Source organism: Phyllobates terribilis, unplaced genomic scaffold (genome assembly GCF_046119375.1).
Source record: "Phyllobates terribilis strain yellow unplaced genomic scaffold, ASM4611937v1 Scaffold_4__5_contigs__length_816908805, whole genome shotgun sequence".
Lineage (NCBI taxonomy): Eukaryota > Metazoa > Chordata > Amphibia > Anura > Dendrobatidae > Phyllobates > Phyllobates terribilis.
In genome coordinates, this window is record NW_027362764.1 from 158763371 (window position 1) to 158779563 (window position 16193).

The 16193-nt window shown below is 46.3% G+C and overlaps 1 protein-coding gene across 1 annotated transcript; it reads right to left on the minus strand.

The window, feature by feature from the left end:
• Window positions 1-1799: 1799 nt before the first annotated feature.
• On the minus strand, window positions 1800-14416 carry MALSU1 (mitochondrial assembly of ribosomal large subunit 1). Its single transcript, XM_073676545.1, has 4 exons — window positions 14144-14416; window positions 5489-5667; window positions 4056-4137; window positions 1800-2169 (listed from the first exon to the last, which is right to left on the minus strand). The coding sequence occupies exons 1-4, from the start codon at window positions 14340-14342 to the stop codon at window positions 2012-2014; spliced, it is 618 nt and encodes a 205-aa protein (XP_073532646.1). The 5' UTR covers window positions 14343-14416; the 3' UTR covers window positions 1800-2011.
• Window positions 14417-16193: the final 1777 nt, after the last annotated feature.

Genomic DNA, 16193 nt, shown 5'->3' on the forward strand with positions numbered 1-16193 from the left:
GACTTTGTCAGCGCAGGATGACCGTTCATTCGAAGTCTCACCGCTCAGTGCTTCACAGCGGGACCAATTTATATATTGTTTTCCAAGCCACGAGCAGCATGATTCAGAGCCTGTTTGCATGACTGCAGCCAGTTCTATTTTTCTCTGAAAATCTCTGGTGATTGACTTAAAAGAGGCCCTGAATATTCTGGTCATACAAAAAAATAAAGGGAACACTCAAATAACACATCCTAGATCTGAATGAATGAAATATTCTCATTGAATACTTTGTTCTGTACAAAGTTGAATGTGCTGACAGCAAAATCACACAAAAATCATCAATGGAAATCAAATTTATTAACCAATGGAGGCCTGGATTTGGAGTCACCCCCAAAATTAAAGTGGAAAAACACACTACAGACTGATCCAACTTTGATGTAATGTCCTTAAAACAAGTCAAAATGAGGCTCAGTATAGTGTGTGGCCTCCATGTGCCTGTATGACCTCCCTACAACGCCTGGGCATGCTCCTGATGAGGTTGCTGATGGTCTCCTGTGGGATCTCCTCCCAGACCTGGACTAAAGCATCCGCCAACTCCTGGACAGTCTGTGGTGCAACGTGACCTTGGTGGATGGAGCGAGACATGATGTCCCAGATGTGCTCAATCGGATTCAGGTCTGGGGAACAGGTGGGCCAGTCCATAGCTTCAATGCCTTCCCTCTTATAGGAACTGCTGACACACTCCAGCCACATTAGGTCTGGCATTGTCCTCCATTAGGAGGAACCCAGGGCCAACCGCACCAGCATATGGTCTCACAAGGGGTCTGAGGATCTCATCTCGGTACCTAATGGCAGTCAGGCTACCTCTGGCGAGCACATGGAGGGCTGTGCGGCCCTCCAAAGAAATGCCACCCCACACCATTACTGATCCACTGCCAAATCGGTCACGCTGAAGTATGTTGCAGGCAGCAGATCGCTCTCCACGGCATCTCCAGACTTTGTCACATGTGCTCAGTGTGAACCTTCTTTCATCTGTGAAGAGCACAGGGCGCCAGTGGCAACTTTGCCAATCCTGGTGTTCTGCGGCAAATGCCAAGCGTCCTGCACGGTGTTGGGCAAGGAGGAACAGGAGGAGCACTGCCAGAGCCCTTCAAAATGACCTCCAGCAGGCCACAAATGTGCATGTGTCTGCACAAACGGTTAGAAACCAACTCCATGAGGGTGGTATGAGGGCCTGACGTCCACTGATGGGGAAGGGGGGGTGAATCACCTTTTTCTACCACACCTTTTCCATCCACTCAACTTTCCATTAATATGCTTGGATACAGCACTCTGTGACCGGCCAGTTTCTTTAGCAATGACCTTTTGTGGCTTAACCTCCTTATGGAGTGTGTCAATGACTGCCTTCTGGACATCTGTCAAGTCAGCAGTTTTCTCCATGATTGTGGAGCCTACTGAAACAGACTAAGGGACCTTTTTAAACGCTTAGGAAGCCTTTGCACGTGTTTTTTGTTAATTGTTTTAATTTACTGAGATAATGACTTTTGTGTTTTCATTGGCTGTAATCCATAATCATCAACATTAACAGAAATAAGCACTTGAAGTAGATCACCCTGTTTGTAATGACTCTATATAATATATGAGTTTCACTTTTTGGATTGAAGAACTGAAATAGAATATCATCAAAAAGTTTACTTTAATTTTGTGAGATGCACCTGTATCTTCCGGAGGCTACGAGAAGTGGTGGCTGAAGGTACCCAGAAGCTTATGTGCAGGAAACAAAGCGATATGGAGCACAATAACAACACAAAATAAAGTAGTTGTTTTAAAAGACCAATTTTAAGATTAAGCCACTCAAATTGTTGGACCTAACAAAATAAAATGGGTGTACGGAGGTACAAAAACGCAGATTGCTTCTTTCCATTATCGCTTTAATTATAACCTGCCACTATGGCATATAACTTTGAAATGTTGAAAGGAATCCCGCTGGGCAGCTCTAGGCGGCGGGTATACACACGGACACATACATTTATCACTCTTTATGCTCATGGAGTCCGAATGTAAAATCTGAAGGTAAAATCTCCTCTGGTATATCAGACAACTGGTCATCATATGAGCGCAAAGTCCACAACTTCTCCAGTTCATAGGTGTCTCTGGTTTCAGGCAGCATGAAATGAACGACAATAGCCCCTAGTTAAAAAGAAACAATACAACGAATAAATAGATATAGATATATATATATATATTTTTTTTTTCACACACACATACATACATACATACATCTATATAATTGTCTTATCCCGTCCTTCCGTCCGTCCTGGAAATCCCGGGTTGCTGATTGGCCGCGGCATTTCAGAAAAACATGGCGGCCATTAGAGGCTCATATGTGGCACGGAGGTCAGCGGCGATGCAGCCGGGAGATGCAGCATAAGTCCCCAGACCGCAGGCGCCGCTGACCTGAATGCGGCTATCGTCGGAAGATCAGCGGCTACGGCCGCTTATCTCCCGAGGACAAGTGTGACGCCCCTCCCTCCTCTCCCCTCCTTTCCCCTCCTCTCCCCTCCCCTCTCCTCCCGTCCCTCCCCCGCTCGATCAGGATCCCGGCACCCGGCGCCATACTTACCCCTCCCCGTGCCTGCGCAGCAGCTCCTGTGTCTTCCGCTGATGCTCTGTGGCGTCTCAGGTCAGAGGGCGTGGTGACGTCTTTACACCGCGCTCTCTCCTGACTGGTCACAGCGCACAGCGTGAAGATGCCGGCTACGCTGGAGTCCAGAGAAGCAGTGAGGTGAGTATTGGATTTTTTTTTGTATGGGGCCACAGGGGACCTGCATGGGGCACTATGGGGGGATGGGACATCCTGCATGGGGTATTATATAGGGGGGATGTGACAGCCTGCATGGGGCATTATATGGGGGGAGAGGTGACATCCTGTATGGGCCATTATATGGGGGGGAGAGGTGACATCCTACATGGGGCATTATATGGGAGAGAGGTGACATCCTGCATGGGGTATTATATAGGGGGGATGTGACATCCTGCATGGGGCACTATAGTGGGATGTGACTTCCTGCATGGGGCATTTTATAGGGGGGATGTGACATCCTGCATGGGGTATTATATATGGGGGATGTGACTTCCTGCATGGGGCATTATAAAGGAGGGTCGGGAGACATATGCTAGAATACCCGATGCGTTAGAATCGGGCCACCATCTAGTTACATATATATTTATTTAACTACGTGTGTATGTACGGTATGTGTAATTATATATACACCGTATTACACATGCATACACACGTAGTTAAAAAAATGACATGATTGAAAACATGTTTCTAATGTGGAATTGGAAACCATGAATAAATGACTCATGTGAGTACATTAATTTTAGTATTTATCTGCTATCCTTTTCGGAACTGCGTCCTGGACTTCAATCTGCAGTTTTAAAGTGGCAATCAACAATGACTTTAATGGAGAGATGATAGTTTGTTTCTCTCCTTTAAGTCTAATGGAGTTTTGGAAAGAGCCAGGCAAAAAGAACATTGGTAAACAAGGGTCCTGGGGACCCCATTAATTAACAGGTGGTGGGTAAAGCCCCGTCATTGTTCATGCAGGCACATTTGCTCATCTCTATGTGCAACTAAGCCTGAATAGGGCTCGGATGCAGGAATTAGCACAGCCACACTTGAAGCATTATCCCCAACAACTTGCTAAATCGATGGGGGTCCGATCTCTGGATCGCTTTGAAGTGCTCCGATGGAATGGGACAATGGCTTCATATTCAGAGCCATTCATTCTCTATGGGACTGCTGGACAGAGCCTAGTACGGCACTCTGCTTCCACCAGCAGCCCCACAGGGAATGAATGGTGCAGCGGTGACCACCTCAGTTCTGCAGGTCTTCTCCATACCCCCCCTTAGTATCACTGAGGTTCCTAGCGGTTGAAACGCCACTGATCAACAAGTTAATGCCTAGTCTATGGCCAGATAATAGCTTAAAACATTGGGAATAACCTTCTGAATGTAATTAATAGGATACGTGAAGTTAATGCATCGGGAAAAAAAAAAAAAGTACTTCTTACCAAAATCTATACACATCCAATCATCTGTGTCCTTTCCCTCTATGCAAACGTGTGGCTCATTTTCTCCCTTCAGAAACTTATACTGAAAAACAAGATATGACTTTTCATTCCCACAGTTCTCTTTACCAGACATATAATGCAATCTGTATACAAACTAAGCATATTAGTAAGGAAAACTGACTCATTATGTCCAGAAGATGGAAGTATACAAAATACTCATCGTCACCTACACACAGGGACATAAAACAATGTTGAACTTAATTTAAAGGGGTTTGTCCGATCTCATAAAATGTTAGCATATCACTAACGTTTGCCATTACTTCATCATCAACATGAGTCAGACAGCTTAGAGACCAACAATTTTGAGAATGAAGGAGACCACTGCATTGACTCCTTTCTTCAGCCCACATACAGGAGGAAGAAAGGAACATTTCTCCAGCTCACCTTCCAAGAATTAAATATCCAAGATAGATCATGCCACGTGATGGTCAAGTAGACAGTAGATGGCAAAGGTTCCTTGCTGGCTAGTGGGTGCCATAAAAAACTGCCAAAACATCCAAGTAGAAAAGAATAGCCTTATGAGCCTACGCATTTCAAGCTGATATTATTAAAAAGTTCTTAGACACTACTGTGAAGCATTTAATAACGTTTCAAAATGCATAGGCTCATAAGGCTATTCTGCTCTACTTGGATGTTTCATTAGACGAGTGCGGAAACTTACTTTTCTCCTAACCATATAACAGTCTCTCCTGTACAGCAGGGCTTCGGCCAACTGGCAAAGCTCCACTCAACTGAATAGGGCTAGTGAGCCAGGTGTGCTGTTGTGTTGAGGGTCAACATCACTGTGACTACCGGGGATAGCAAAGTGGGGGAAACTAGGAAAAAAAGGGGGCTACACTGCTGTTACAAGTAGTGTTGGGGAGGTAAGAATATTGTTAAAGGAGTTGTCCACTACTCAGACAACCCCTGCTCAATCCCTACGTTTTACCATTGTAAAATAATAACACCTACACTCGCCTCCTGTGGCAGCGCCTTTCCAGCAGTGTCTGCACTGGCTCTCCCGGGCATCACGTGACACTAGTCACAGGGATCGCGTGATATCACGCGATCCCTGAAACTAGTGTCACGTGATGCCCGGGAGAGCCAGTGCCGACACAGCTGGAAAGGCACCGGAGGGGGGTAAAGGTGTTATTATTTTACAAAAGGGAAACATAAGGATTGAGAAGGGGCTGTCTTAGTGGACAACCCCTTTTAATGGGTGGGAGTGCAACACTGTTACTAGAGGGGACAATACAGCCAGGAAATTCAGAAAATATCTGATCTCTTGAGCCCTACATCTTAATCCAAGTTCTAGGACAGTGGGAAACATTCACACATTTACTAGTGATAGGAGACGCTCTGTAGCCACGCTCATAAGTAGATAAAGTTTTTACCACTTTCAATATGTATTGGGCCATAGCTTGGAGATGCCGTGTTGATGTTCCTCCAACAACTACAAAATAGTCAACGTATTTCATCTCCGGGGGCACTCGGATGACACACAGATCTTTGCCGTTTTCTTGTCTTAGCAAATTTACAAGTACTTTAATATTAAACTTTTGAAGATCTTCATCTGCAACAAACAGCACAAGAGATTACTGTAATAATACATCTACAACATGCAGCACAGCGATTGGGAAACAGTGGAGCTTTGTCAGCCGTGCACCCTTATCCACCCATCTTTCCCAGACAGGAACAGGATATAGCTGGATTCTATACCTTCCCCATAACATATGAAGCCTAGTCAAGGAGCAGAGCACTTACAAGCTTTTTTTTTCATATAGAGCTTGTAATCACTGAACAAGACAAGGCCGCCTCTGCTTGCAGCATCAGAGAGCGCAAACCTTGAGTCAGTGCCACAATCATGCTGCTGGTCCAAACAGTCAATCAATCAGGAACTCACTGCCCCCGTTGAGCAGGAAGCTGGGGGAGACATACAGTGGCGACCAAACGTTTTGCTTTTTTTTTTTTTTTTTTTTTATAAAAAAAAGTGTGAATACTTCTGTCTGGTTGTTGTGATGCCATTTCCCTGGTGATGAATTGAAAGTGCATGAAGTTGTCATCATGCAAAAACTTAATTTTAACCAAAATGCTTTTGAATATAGGTATGGTCATTTACAACCCCTGGCAAAAATTATGGAAGCACCGGGCTCGGAGGATGTTCATTCAGTTGTTTAATGTTGTTGAAAAGCAGATCACAGACATGGCACAAAACTAAAGTCATTTCAAATGGCAACTTTACGGCTTTAAGAAACACTAAAAGAAATCAAGTAAAAAAATGTGGTACTCCGTAAGGGTAATTTTTTTCAGACCAAGCAGAGGGAAAAAATTGTGGAATCACTCAATTCTGAGGAAAAAATTATGGAATCACCCTGTAAATTTTAATTTCCAAAACTAACACCTGCATCAAATTAGATCTGCTTGTTAGTCTGCATCTAAAAAGGAGTGATCACACTTTGGAGAGCTGTTGCACCAAGTGTACTGACATGAATCATGGGTGAATATTCATGCCCTTTAATAGCGGGCACACGCGATCGCCCGGCAGCAGCAGGAGCCGCGCTGTGGCTATGCTGTGTGCCGGCTATTAAGGAGCATGAAGTCACTGCTCCCCGCGCACACAGTCCCGGCATGGGGAGCAGTGACTTCCAGCAGCTGATCTCTCCTTGTGAGCCGCGTGGTAGTGGCGAGATCAGTGCGGGCAGACAGGACACAGCGCTGGAGGAGAGAAGAAAGGTGAGGAGGAGTGTTTATTTTTTTTTTATGTGCAGCATGATGGGGATTAGGGGGACCATGCATACCAAAATAAGGATGAGGGGTGCCATGCATACCAGCACAGGGATAAGGGGGTGCCATGCATACCAGGACGGGGATGAGGGGTGCCATGCATACCAGGACGGGGATGAGGGGTGCCATGCATACCAGGACGGGGATGAGGGGTGCCATGCATACCAGGATGGGGATTGCTGTGCCATGCATACCAGGATGGGGATGAGGGGTGCCATGCATACCAGGATGGGGATGAGGGGTGCCATGCATACCAGGACAGGAATGAGGGGTGCCATGCATACCAGGACAGGAATGAGGGGTGCCATGCATACCAGGACAGGAATGAGGGGTGCCATGCATACCAGGACGGGGATGAGGGGTGCCATGCATACCAGGACAGGGATGAGGGGTGCCATGCATACCAGGATGGGGCTTGCTGAGCCATGCATACCAGGATGGGGATTGCTGTGCCATGCATACCAGGATGGGGATTGCTGTGCCATGCATACCAGGATAGGAATGAGGGGTGCCATGCATACCAGGACAGGGATGAGGGGTGCCATGCATACCAGGATGGGGCTTGCTGAGCCATGCATACCAGGATGGGGATTGCTGTGCCATGCATACCAGGATGGGGATGAGGGGTGCCATGCATACCAGGATAGGAATGAGGGGTGCCATGCATACCAGGATAGGGATGAGGGGTGCCATGCATACCAGGACAGGGATGAGGGGTGCCATGCATACCAGGATGGGGCTTGCTGAGCCATGCATACCAGGATGGGGATTGCTGTGCCATGCATACCAGGATGGGGATTGCTGTGCCATGCATACCAGGATGGGGATGAGGGGTGCCATGCATACCAGGATAGGAATGAGGGGTGCCATGCATACCAGGACAGGGATGAGGGGTGCCATGCATACCAGGATGGAGGGATGCCAGGCATAACAGGATGGGGATGGGGGGCCATGTATAAAAGGAAGGGGGGAGCATATGTACCAGGATGGGGGATATTGTCAGAATTGGGGGACATTACCCCTATACCAGTGTCAGCAGAAGACCCCCTCCCCCTTAAAATGACATTGTGAACACATTTTTTGCTTACATTTTTTTTTCTATTTTCCTCCTCTAAAACCTACGTGCGTCTTATAGTCCGAAAAATACGGTATTTATGGTAATTTATAAGCCCTCCCTGTCTCCAAGACTATCAGAGCGGTAGCGCATCCCTGTGGCCCGCCCTTGTATCCTATTACTGGTACCTCCTTCTCTGCCTCTCTGATCTCACTCCTAAGGACTGCAGTGACGAGGTGAGGGGGCGCCTCACCAGGAAAGTGTAAGTGAAGCAAGCTTCAGGCCTCCGGGACGCCCAGAGTATGGAAAAAAGAGAAAGAGCGGTGCTGTGCCCAGAAAAACACGCCTTTTTCACTCGTCTGGCCTGCCCTTGTATTACCTCCTTCTCTGCCTCTCAGATCTCGTTCCTGAGGACTGCAGTGAAGCGGCACAGGTGCGCATGTGCGAGATTTGAGAGGCAGAGAAGGAGGTAATACAAGGGCGGGCCAGACAAGTGAAAGAGGCTTGTTTATCTGCGCACAGCACCGCTCTCTTTTTTACATACCCCTGATTTTTATTTTTACTGTATGTGCGTTAAAAGAGGGGTAGTCTTATACGGCGAGTATATCCCAAACTCTATATTTTAACTGGAAAAGTTGGGGGTCGTCTTATACACCCAGTCGTCTTATACTACGGAAAATACGGTATTTATTAATCACAACAGAGTAATTCATAGTTTACAGTGCCATAACTTAGTATTTTGTAGTGTCAGGGACATATTAATGTCAGGAAAACATGAACAGAATATTAGCCCCTTCTCCCATGCCCTCTCCTGTAGTGTTTGTCCAGAGATGACAATTATACAGTGTCTTCCTGCAAATTTTCACCCACAGCCAAAAGGCCTTACACAAACAAATGCCAGCCAAGAAGCGTCACCAAACTTCGTTAAGATGAGAGCCTCTTGTCCTTGGAAATGCAGGGGGCAATTACTGGCAGGATTGCACTAATTTGTGTGAAACTGGGAAAGCCTGCTTTAAAGAGAGTTTAACAGAAATTTCCAGCCACGCCGACTCGGAAACGAAATATGAAATGTGGTTCCGTATGTCCGGCAATAATTGGACCCATATTTTTAAAGGTAAAATCAGCGAGGGAATGATAGGGATATTTTTTTCTGCCGCTGAAAAACGCTACATAGAGCTGTAGCGCAAAAACACCAGAATAGCATCCTGTTTATTTTATGTAACTGCTTATGTATTTTAATGTCTCCTTTGTAACATCCTTGTATATATTTTTCCTAAACACTGCCTCCCTTTTGGATTAAATATAAAATTTAATAGTTCTGTTTCTTTTTTCTGTAATCATTCCCTTCCCCGAAGTCATATACGCTACCAAAACGCAGGCGTCCGGCCAGGCCTGTATTATATTTCAAACTCGGCCGGTGGTGGCAGAGGATAATAATAATTGGGCTATTGTGAAGCTGACAGTGACTGTATGGAGGGCGTAAACACAGATTCCAGGCTTTGGAACCCAGAGGTGTGACGCCATACTCTCACTGGTCGCTTGCCGGTATCCACGTAGCAAGTAGTCTGGATCGCGTGCTCGTGATTCCGGATAAAATACGGACAGCACGGCGAGATATCGCATGATCTCCCCGATGTCGTCTCTGTGTGTTGTGATCCCTGACATGTAGCATAACCTCTTGCTATAATTACAGCACCACACCGACGGGGCATTGAAGCCACTAGAGCAGGGATATCAAACTTAAACACACAGAGGGCCAAAATGAAAAACTTGGACGACGGCGCAGGCCAGCCAGTATACAGTATAATGGGCCCCACATAGTCCTCCATACAGAATAATGGCCCCACATAGTCCTCCACATAGAATAATGGGCCTCCCATAGTCCTCCATACAGAATAATAGGCCCCCCATAGTCCTCCATACAGAATAATAACCCCACATAGGGGTAGCGGTTCTGGTGTCGCGGGCCAAATATAACCACCCTGCGGGCCAGATTTGGCCCAAGTGCCGGAGTTTGACACGTATGCACTAGGGTATTCAAGGCATCTTGAGGGATCTTTCTCCATTCCGTTTGCAAATCTGAAAACAATTCATCTTTATTGCTATGGGTATGGGCCCCAACTCGTCACCCTAACTCATCCCAAAGGTGCTCTTTAGCGTGTAAATCAGGTGATTGGTTTGGCCATTGCAACAGGCGAACATTTTTCTTTGCTAACCAACTTTTGACTAAATTGGATGTGTGCTTAGGATTATTGTCTTGCTTGAATTTCCATCCCCTGCCTACTTTGGTTTTACCATGTGGCAGCATTACATTCTCCAGTATATCCTTGTACATGGTAGCATTCATATTTCCATCAATTCTATTCACAGGGCCAATGGCAGACACAGAAAAGCAGCCCCAAACAATGACATTGCCACCACCATGTTTCACTGTAGGTGGTTGGTACCTTACATCATTACATTTTCCAATCGGGCAGTATACATAGTGCTTGCCATCACTACCAAACAGATTAAACTTGGATTCACGCGACCACAACACCTTAGACCAATCGATCTCTTTCCATTGGCTGTGGTCTTTAGCAAACTCAAGTCGGACCTTCCAATTTTTTGCAGAGTCGAAAGGCTTCTTGACTGGAACTTGTGCATTCAATCCTACTGCTCTTAACTGTCGCACCACAGTTTGGCGACTCATTTTGACCCCATATTCTTCATTCATTTTGGGAAATCTGTACAGCACTTTTATGGACACCAGATTCTGACTTCTTAACAATGTAACCAACTCTGGAGGAAGTTTTCCATGGTCGTCCACTTCTAGGTTTGTCAGCTGTTCCGTAACCTTTTTCTTTCTTTAGTGTACATGACACTTGACTCTGAGAACAGGTGAATTCCATAGCTCCTCTTTTTGGCTTTTGCCTGACTTCATTCTCAGAATAATAAGCTTCCTGACATCTGGTGATAAATTTGGCTTTGTCTTTGCCATGTTTTAACCTAAAAACACAAACCTAAATTAAAAAAAAAAAAATTTAGGCAAAATTTGACTATCCATGACAAAATATACAAAAATTTGGCCCAGCAAATGTTGAAAACTAACACATAAAGGGCTAAAACAATTTCAAATACAATTTTCTTCCTTATAGCTGACAACCATTTGCAGCAACCGGTTTACTAAAATCACCAGGAAAATTGCATCACAACAACCAGACAGAGGGAATCATCACACTTTAAAAAAAAAAAAAAAGTTAAACTTTTGGGTGCTACTGTAGGAGTGGTGAGCTCCTGTTCAACAACATGAAACAGACATCTGCTCTGACTGAAAAGGTGCAGCTGATCAGTGGCCACGTGACCGCCTGGAAACACCGCAACCCTGGTCTGGATGGCGAGTTTGTGGTTTTTTTTCTATTTTATCTGAGGCACATTAGCAGTTAAGAATGGCTTGTCCAGTAGTAGACAAAACCTTTAACCCAAGAAACTACTAATCTGCTAAAGCCTCCTAACATTACTTCACGCTCTTCCCCCTAGACCTGTCTTCTGGCTTTGACACAAGTCAACTGCTTCCTCCTGCTACAAACACTTTGTGCCTTGGCCATGTCCTGGATCTCCTCATAACTCACCAAAATAACATTAAGGCTGCATTTATACTCCGTATCACTTACACTGATTACACATGCAAATTGCCTCTTCAGAGAAAAAAAAGAGGACTTGTACTCTATAGCGCCACCTATTGGTAGCAGCAATCCTACAAGTCACAATCAACCCTTTAACAAGTCGTGCAATATGACTTAGGATAAAAGCCAAATCAGAATCTCAAGTTGCTGACACGCTGTTTCGGGCTGTTGGCCCTCATCAGTGCAAAGTATGAGAACTGATTGGGCTAGGTGAGAGGCTCTGGACTGAGGTCTAAGGGGTAACGTTTCTCTTTGTGGAGAGTGACATACCGGCTCTGGTATGTCAAGGTAATACTGATTACACAAACATTTACTTCTTTGGCCCAGACGTCCCCTCTGTACCATCCAGAATTCCAGCGTGTCAATCAGAAATATCTACACAAATATACATGGCTTAAAATCAAGACCAACCACGACCCAACCATGCGGAATACAACAGACTATAGGATGGCCTCGCTTCTGGGACTTGTACACTCTGGTGAATGTGTTTGAATTAAATCTCTCTATATGCTGATTTCAACAAAAAACATTTTCCATCAATATACTGCCGTTTTGGGCTCTTTCAATGGGGCAGTGCAGATGACAGACTTTTTACTGCCCAAATCTGTGTGTGAAAAAAAAAAAATTGCCGCATGCACAAGTTTCTATCATGAATTGGATGAGACTCGTCCATTCAAGTCTGCGGCTGCACAAAAAAAATAAATCCGATGGCGTTCAGAATCACAGTCTGGCGTCTGATTTTTACTGATACATTGCAGTTATTGAACATGGGAAACTGTAAATGGTTTGAAAATGATTAATAGCTGCTGTAAAAAACGGATTGAACATGGATGAGAAGTGAGAAAAAAAATCACCGAGTTTTCTGGATGAAACTATGAACGATTTTTATACTGTTGTGAGAACTGACACTTCAGGCCTCCGTCACACGTCTGTGTTTCCAGTACATGTTGTATCCGTTTTTCTTACAGACGCCACACGCATCCATTATAACCTATGGGGCTGCGCACATGTCAGTTTTGTATCGGCAGCACGGATGACAAGGACCAATACAAGTCTATGGGTCCGCGAAAAACACGTACAGCTCACGGATGGCGTCAGTCTACAGTCTGTGTCATCAATGTGCTTTACGTGTTTAATATTGTAAAGTATAGGAGAAGATTTGTAATTTATTTCTTTCTTTATCCATCTGAAAAACACTGATGACCACACTGATGGTGAAAAAGGGCACACACATGACACCGGTACCGGGTTTTCGTGAACGTGTTTTATACAGACGTGTGACGGAGGCGATAAGTGACTATTTCTCCATCAGATATATCCACCTTTCTAAAACTCAACAGCATCAACCCACCATCACTCGATTTGAGCAATAGGATTCAAAGGACCCTGGCCCAGTGGCTGTTAGTAATCCACGTCAGCCAGAACACAGCCCCGGGAGCAAGGGTCCGGTAGACTGCGGGCCGACCAGGCTGGAAGGTGATTTGGGAAGGTGAGCAGTAGAGCTGCTCCTGGTCTACTACCCGGAAGAGGCAGATCTGTAGAAATGAAGGTGCAGGAGGGGGTGGCTGCTCCTCATTTCACAATTGGTCTCAGTGTAAGGCCACGGCCCCACTATCAGTATTTGGTCAATATTTTTTCTCAGGAGTGGGAGTCAAAACCAGGAGTGGGTGATAAATGCAGAATTGGTGACTTGTTTCTATTATACCTTTTCTCTGATTGTTCCTCACCTGGTTTTGGTTCCCACTCATGAGAAAAAATACTGACCAGATACTGATAGTGGGGCCGTGGCCTAAAACAAACAGTAGCAGCGGTGGCCAGTAATACATAAAATATCAAACAGGAGAACGGTGCAACACAGAAAGAGAATTGCTAATCTGCTTATTTGAACACTGTCTACCTGCCGGGCAAGCAGCCATTAATGGGGTCACCAGTCTGTTACAAGCATATTAGAGAACATTTAGTGTTATCTAGGTGCAGGGCCAGGCTTCAATGGGCTGACAACTCTTGGAAGAGGTCTCCCCTTTTTTCAGGGAGCCACCAGGTATGATAATAAGTAGATGTTGTACCCTGAACTCCCAGCACACAGCAGTACAGGAGGGCCACGAGTGGGCTCTCCCTCCACAGGAGGGCAGTACGGGAGGGCCACGAGTGGGCTCTCCCTCCCCAGGAGGGCAGTACGGGAGGGCCACGAGTGGGCTCTCCCTCCCCAGGAGGGCAGTACGGGAGGGCCACGAGTGGGCTCTCCCTCCCCAGGAGGGCAGTACGGGAGCGCCACGAGTGGGCTCTCCCTCCCCAGGAGGGCAGTACGGGAGGGCCACGCGTGGGCTCTCCCTCCCCAGGAGGGCAGTACGGGAGGGCCACGAGTGGGCTCTCCCTCCACAGGAGGGCAGTACGGGAGGGCCACGCGTGGGCTCTCCCTCCCCAGGAGGGCAGTACGGGAGGATGACCTGTACAGGAGGGCATACACGGGATGTGTACAGCTGCCCCATCACTGTGCAGATGCCGTGCCCCGACTGTCATGTGCCATCTATAGAAGGTGGGTATACCGGGCTCGGGAGTGTCCTCCGTGCCGCCAGGACCCGCCGTGTATGTGCTGTATCTCTGGCTCTGCTGTGGACACGTCCTCCCGGCAGACACAGCAGCATGGTGCCGACATAATCCAGGGTGTAATTTGGAAACTGTTCCGGAGCGTCCACTCGGTGCAGAGAGCCGGACACACAGCCGGCCCAGCCTCCGGGCCCACATCTCACGTGCCGCTTCCTGCTCTGCACAACCTTCCGCTGTCCTGACCTCACAAGAACCTGCGCCGCTATTGGTTGCGAAGACGCCGCATTCATCAAAACAATTGGCTGCTCGGTAACTAAGCACGTGACCTTATCAATATGTATAGCGTGCCTATATAGAGACTATAGGGGGACATGTCCGGGTTAGAGGAGGTGCAGTTCCTGAGCATTCCGCTGGATGGCGATTTTTTTTTCTCCCCATAAATTGACGCAGACGTCTTCATTAGAAAGTGTATGCTGCCATCTAGTGGCCGAGCTGGGCACACCATGCAGTCTACTGCAATAGTTCAGGCGAAGGTTATGGAGAGTCCTCCGTCCGTGGTCAATACTAGTTTTATTCTTCCCCATCTTCCTGTAGTAAAAGATAAAATACAATGCTTTGTGGGTTGTAATGGATACAGGTGACGCTGCCTTCAGTCCGGAGTGGACGGTTATGGCGATAACGCTTTCTGTCTTACTGCTTCCAGGCAGAATGAATAAAGCCCAGTCTGGGTCTCCATACTCCGAGGACATTACTACATTGTTCTGTCGTTTTCTGTGGGGATGAGTTGTAGTTTTATTGACACTATTTCAGGTGCTTTTTATTCTATTTTTTGGGTGAAGTGCGGTGACCGGACAATGTCAATCCCGGAGTTCTCATTTATCGTGTGAGGTTTACAGTGTAAAGTTATGTGATATTTTAAAATGTGGGGCTTTTACAGAAGAGGCGACGCCACAGTTGTGAACGTTTTATTCTTTACACATTTTATTGATTAAATGGAGAAAGGAGAGGATGTGAAATGTTATGGTTTTTTTTTCTTTCTTTCATTTAAAAAAAGGTTTAACTATTTTTTACATATTTGTACAGTATACTGCAATAGTTATTTATTGCATTTTAAACTATCTCCTTTGAGTATTAGTGGAACACAAACATGGCGGTCGATGTGACACCGGCAGGCCCTGATCCAGTTTGATCCTGGTGGTCCCTGTTTGGCGAAATCCCACCCTGTGCCCTGGATCCCTTCACCTATATGCAGTGATCATAGCCTATACGTCTGATGAAAGGTTTTTCACGTAATACTGTAGTTTCTTCAGTGTAGCCAATGGATAGGAAATATTGTAAATAAATCCCATTTGAAGCATAAGTGTGCAGTTCTTTCACTCTGTCTATTATTCGACTGACTGCTTCTGTGTTCTCAGGACACAGAGTTTAAAGGGAACCTGTCATGTCCCCCATGCCCTCAAACCCAGCAGCATTCACTTATGTAGAACTAAAGTCCCTCCCTAACCAGCCCTGTATAAAGCATTTATAATGTCCCAGTTTCCTATGCTAATTAGGGCTTTGTCTAGTTGATGGGGCGTTAGTTGCCACAGACTAATCGGCCCTCTTTCCACGTTATCACACCTCTGTAGGCGAGCTAACATAACTTGCATGGGCAGTGTCATCGCCAGCTCATGCAAATCTCGCTTATGCGCGCCGCTCGTTTCAGCAGCATCACTGCGCTTCTCTAGTCGGGCGTACGCTGGCCAGCTTCAGAGGAGCACTGCACATGACCGTAAGCGCAGAAAATGGCTCTTCTTAACTTCCGGTCATGCACAGGGACATTATAAATGCTTTATACAGGGCTGGTTAGGCAGGGACTTTAGTCCTACATAGGTGAATGCTGCTGGGTCGGAGGGCATGGGGGACCTGACAGGTTCCCTTTAATATAGCAAAGGATCTAGGACCCGTGAGATCCCTGCTCCGCTATTCTGTCTGTAGGGACTGCAGGACCTTCAGGACACGTGACATTCTCAGGTCACATGACTGGGCAGCATAGACCAGCTCACTCAT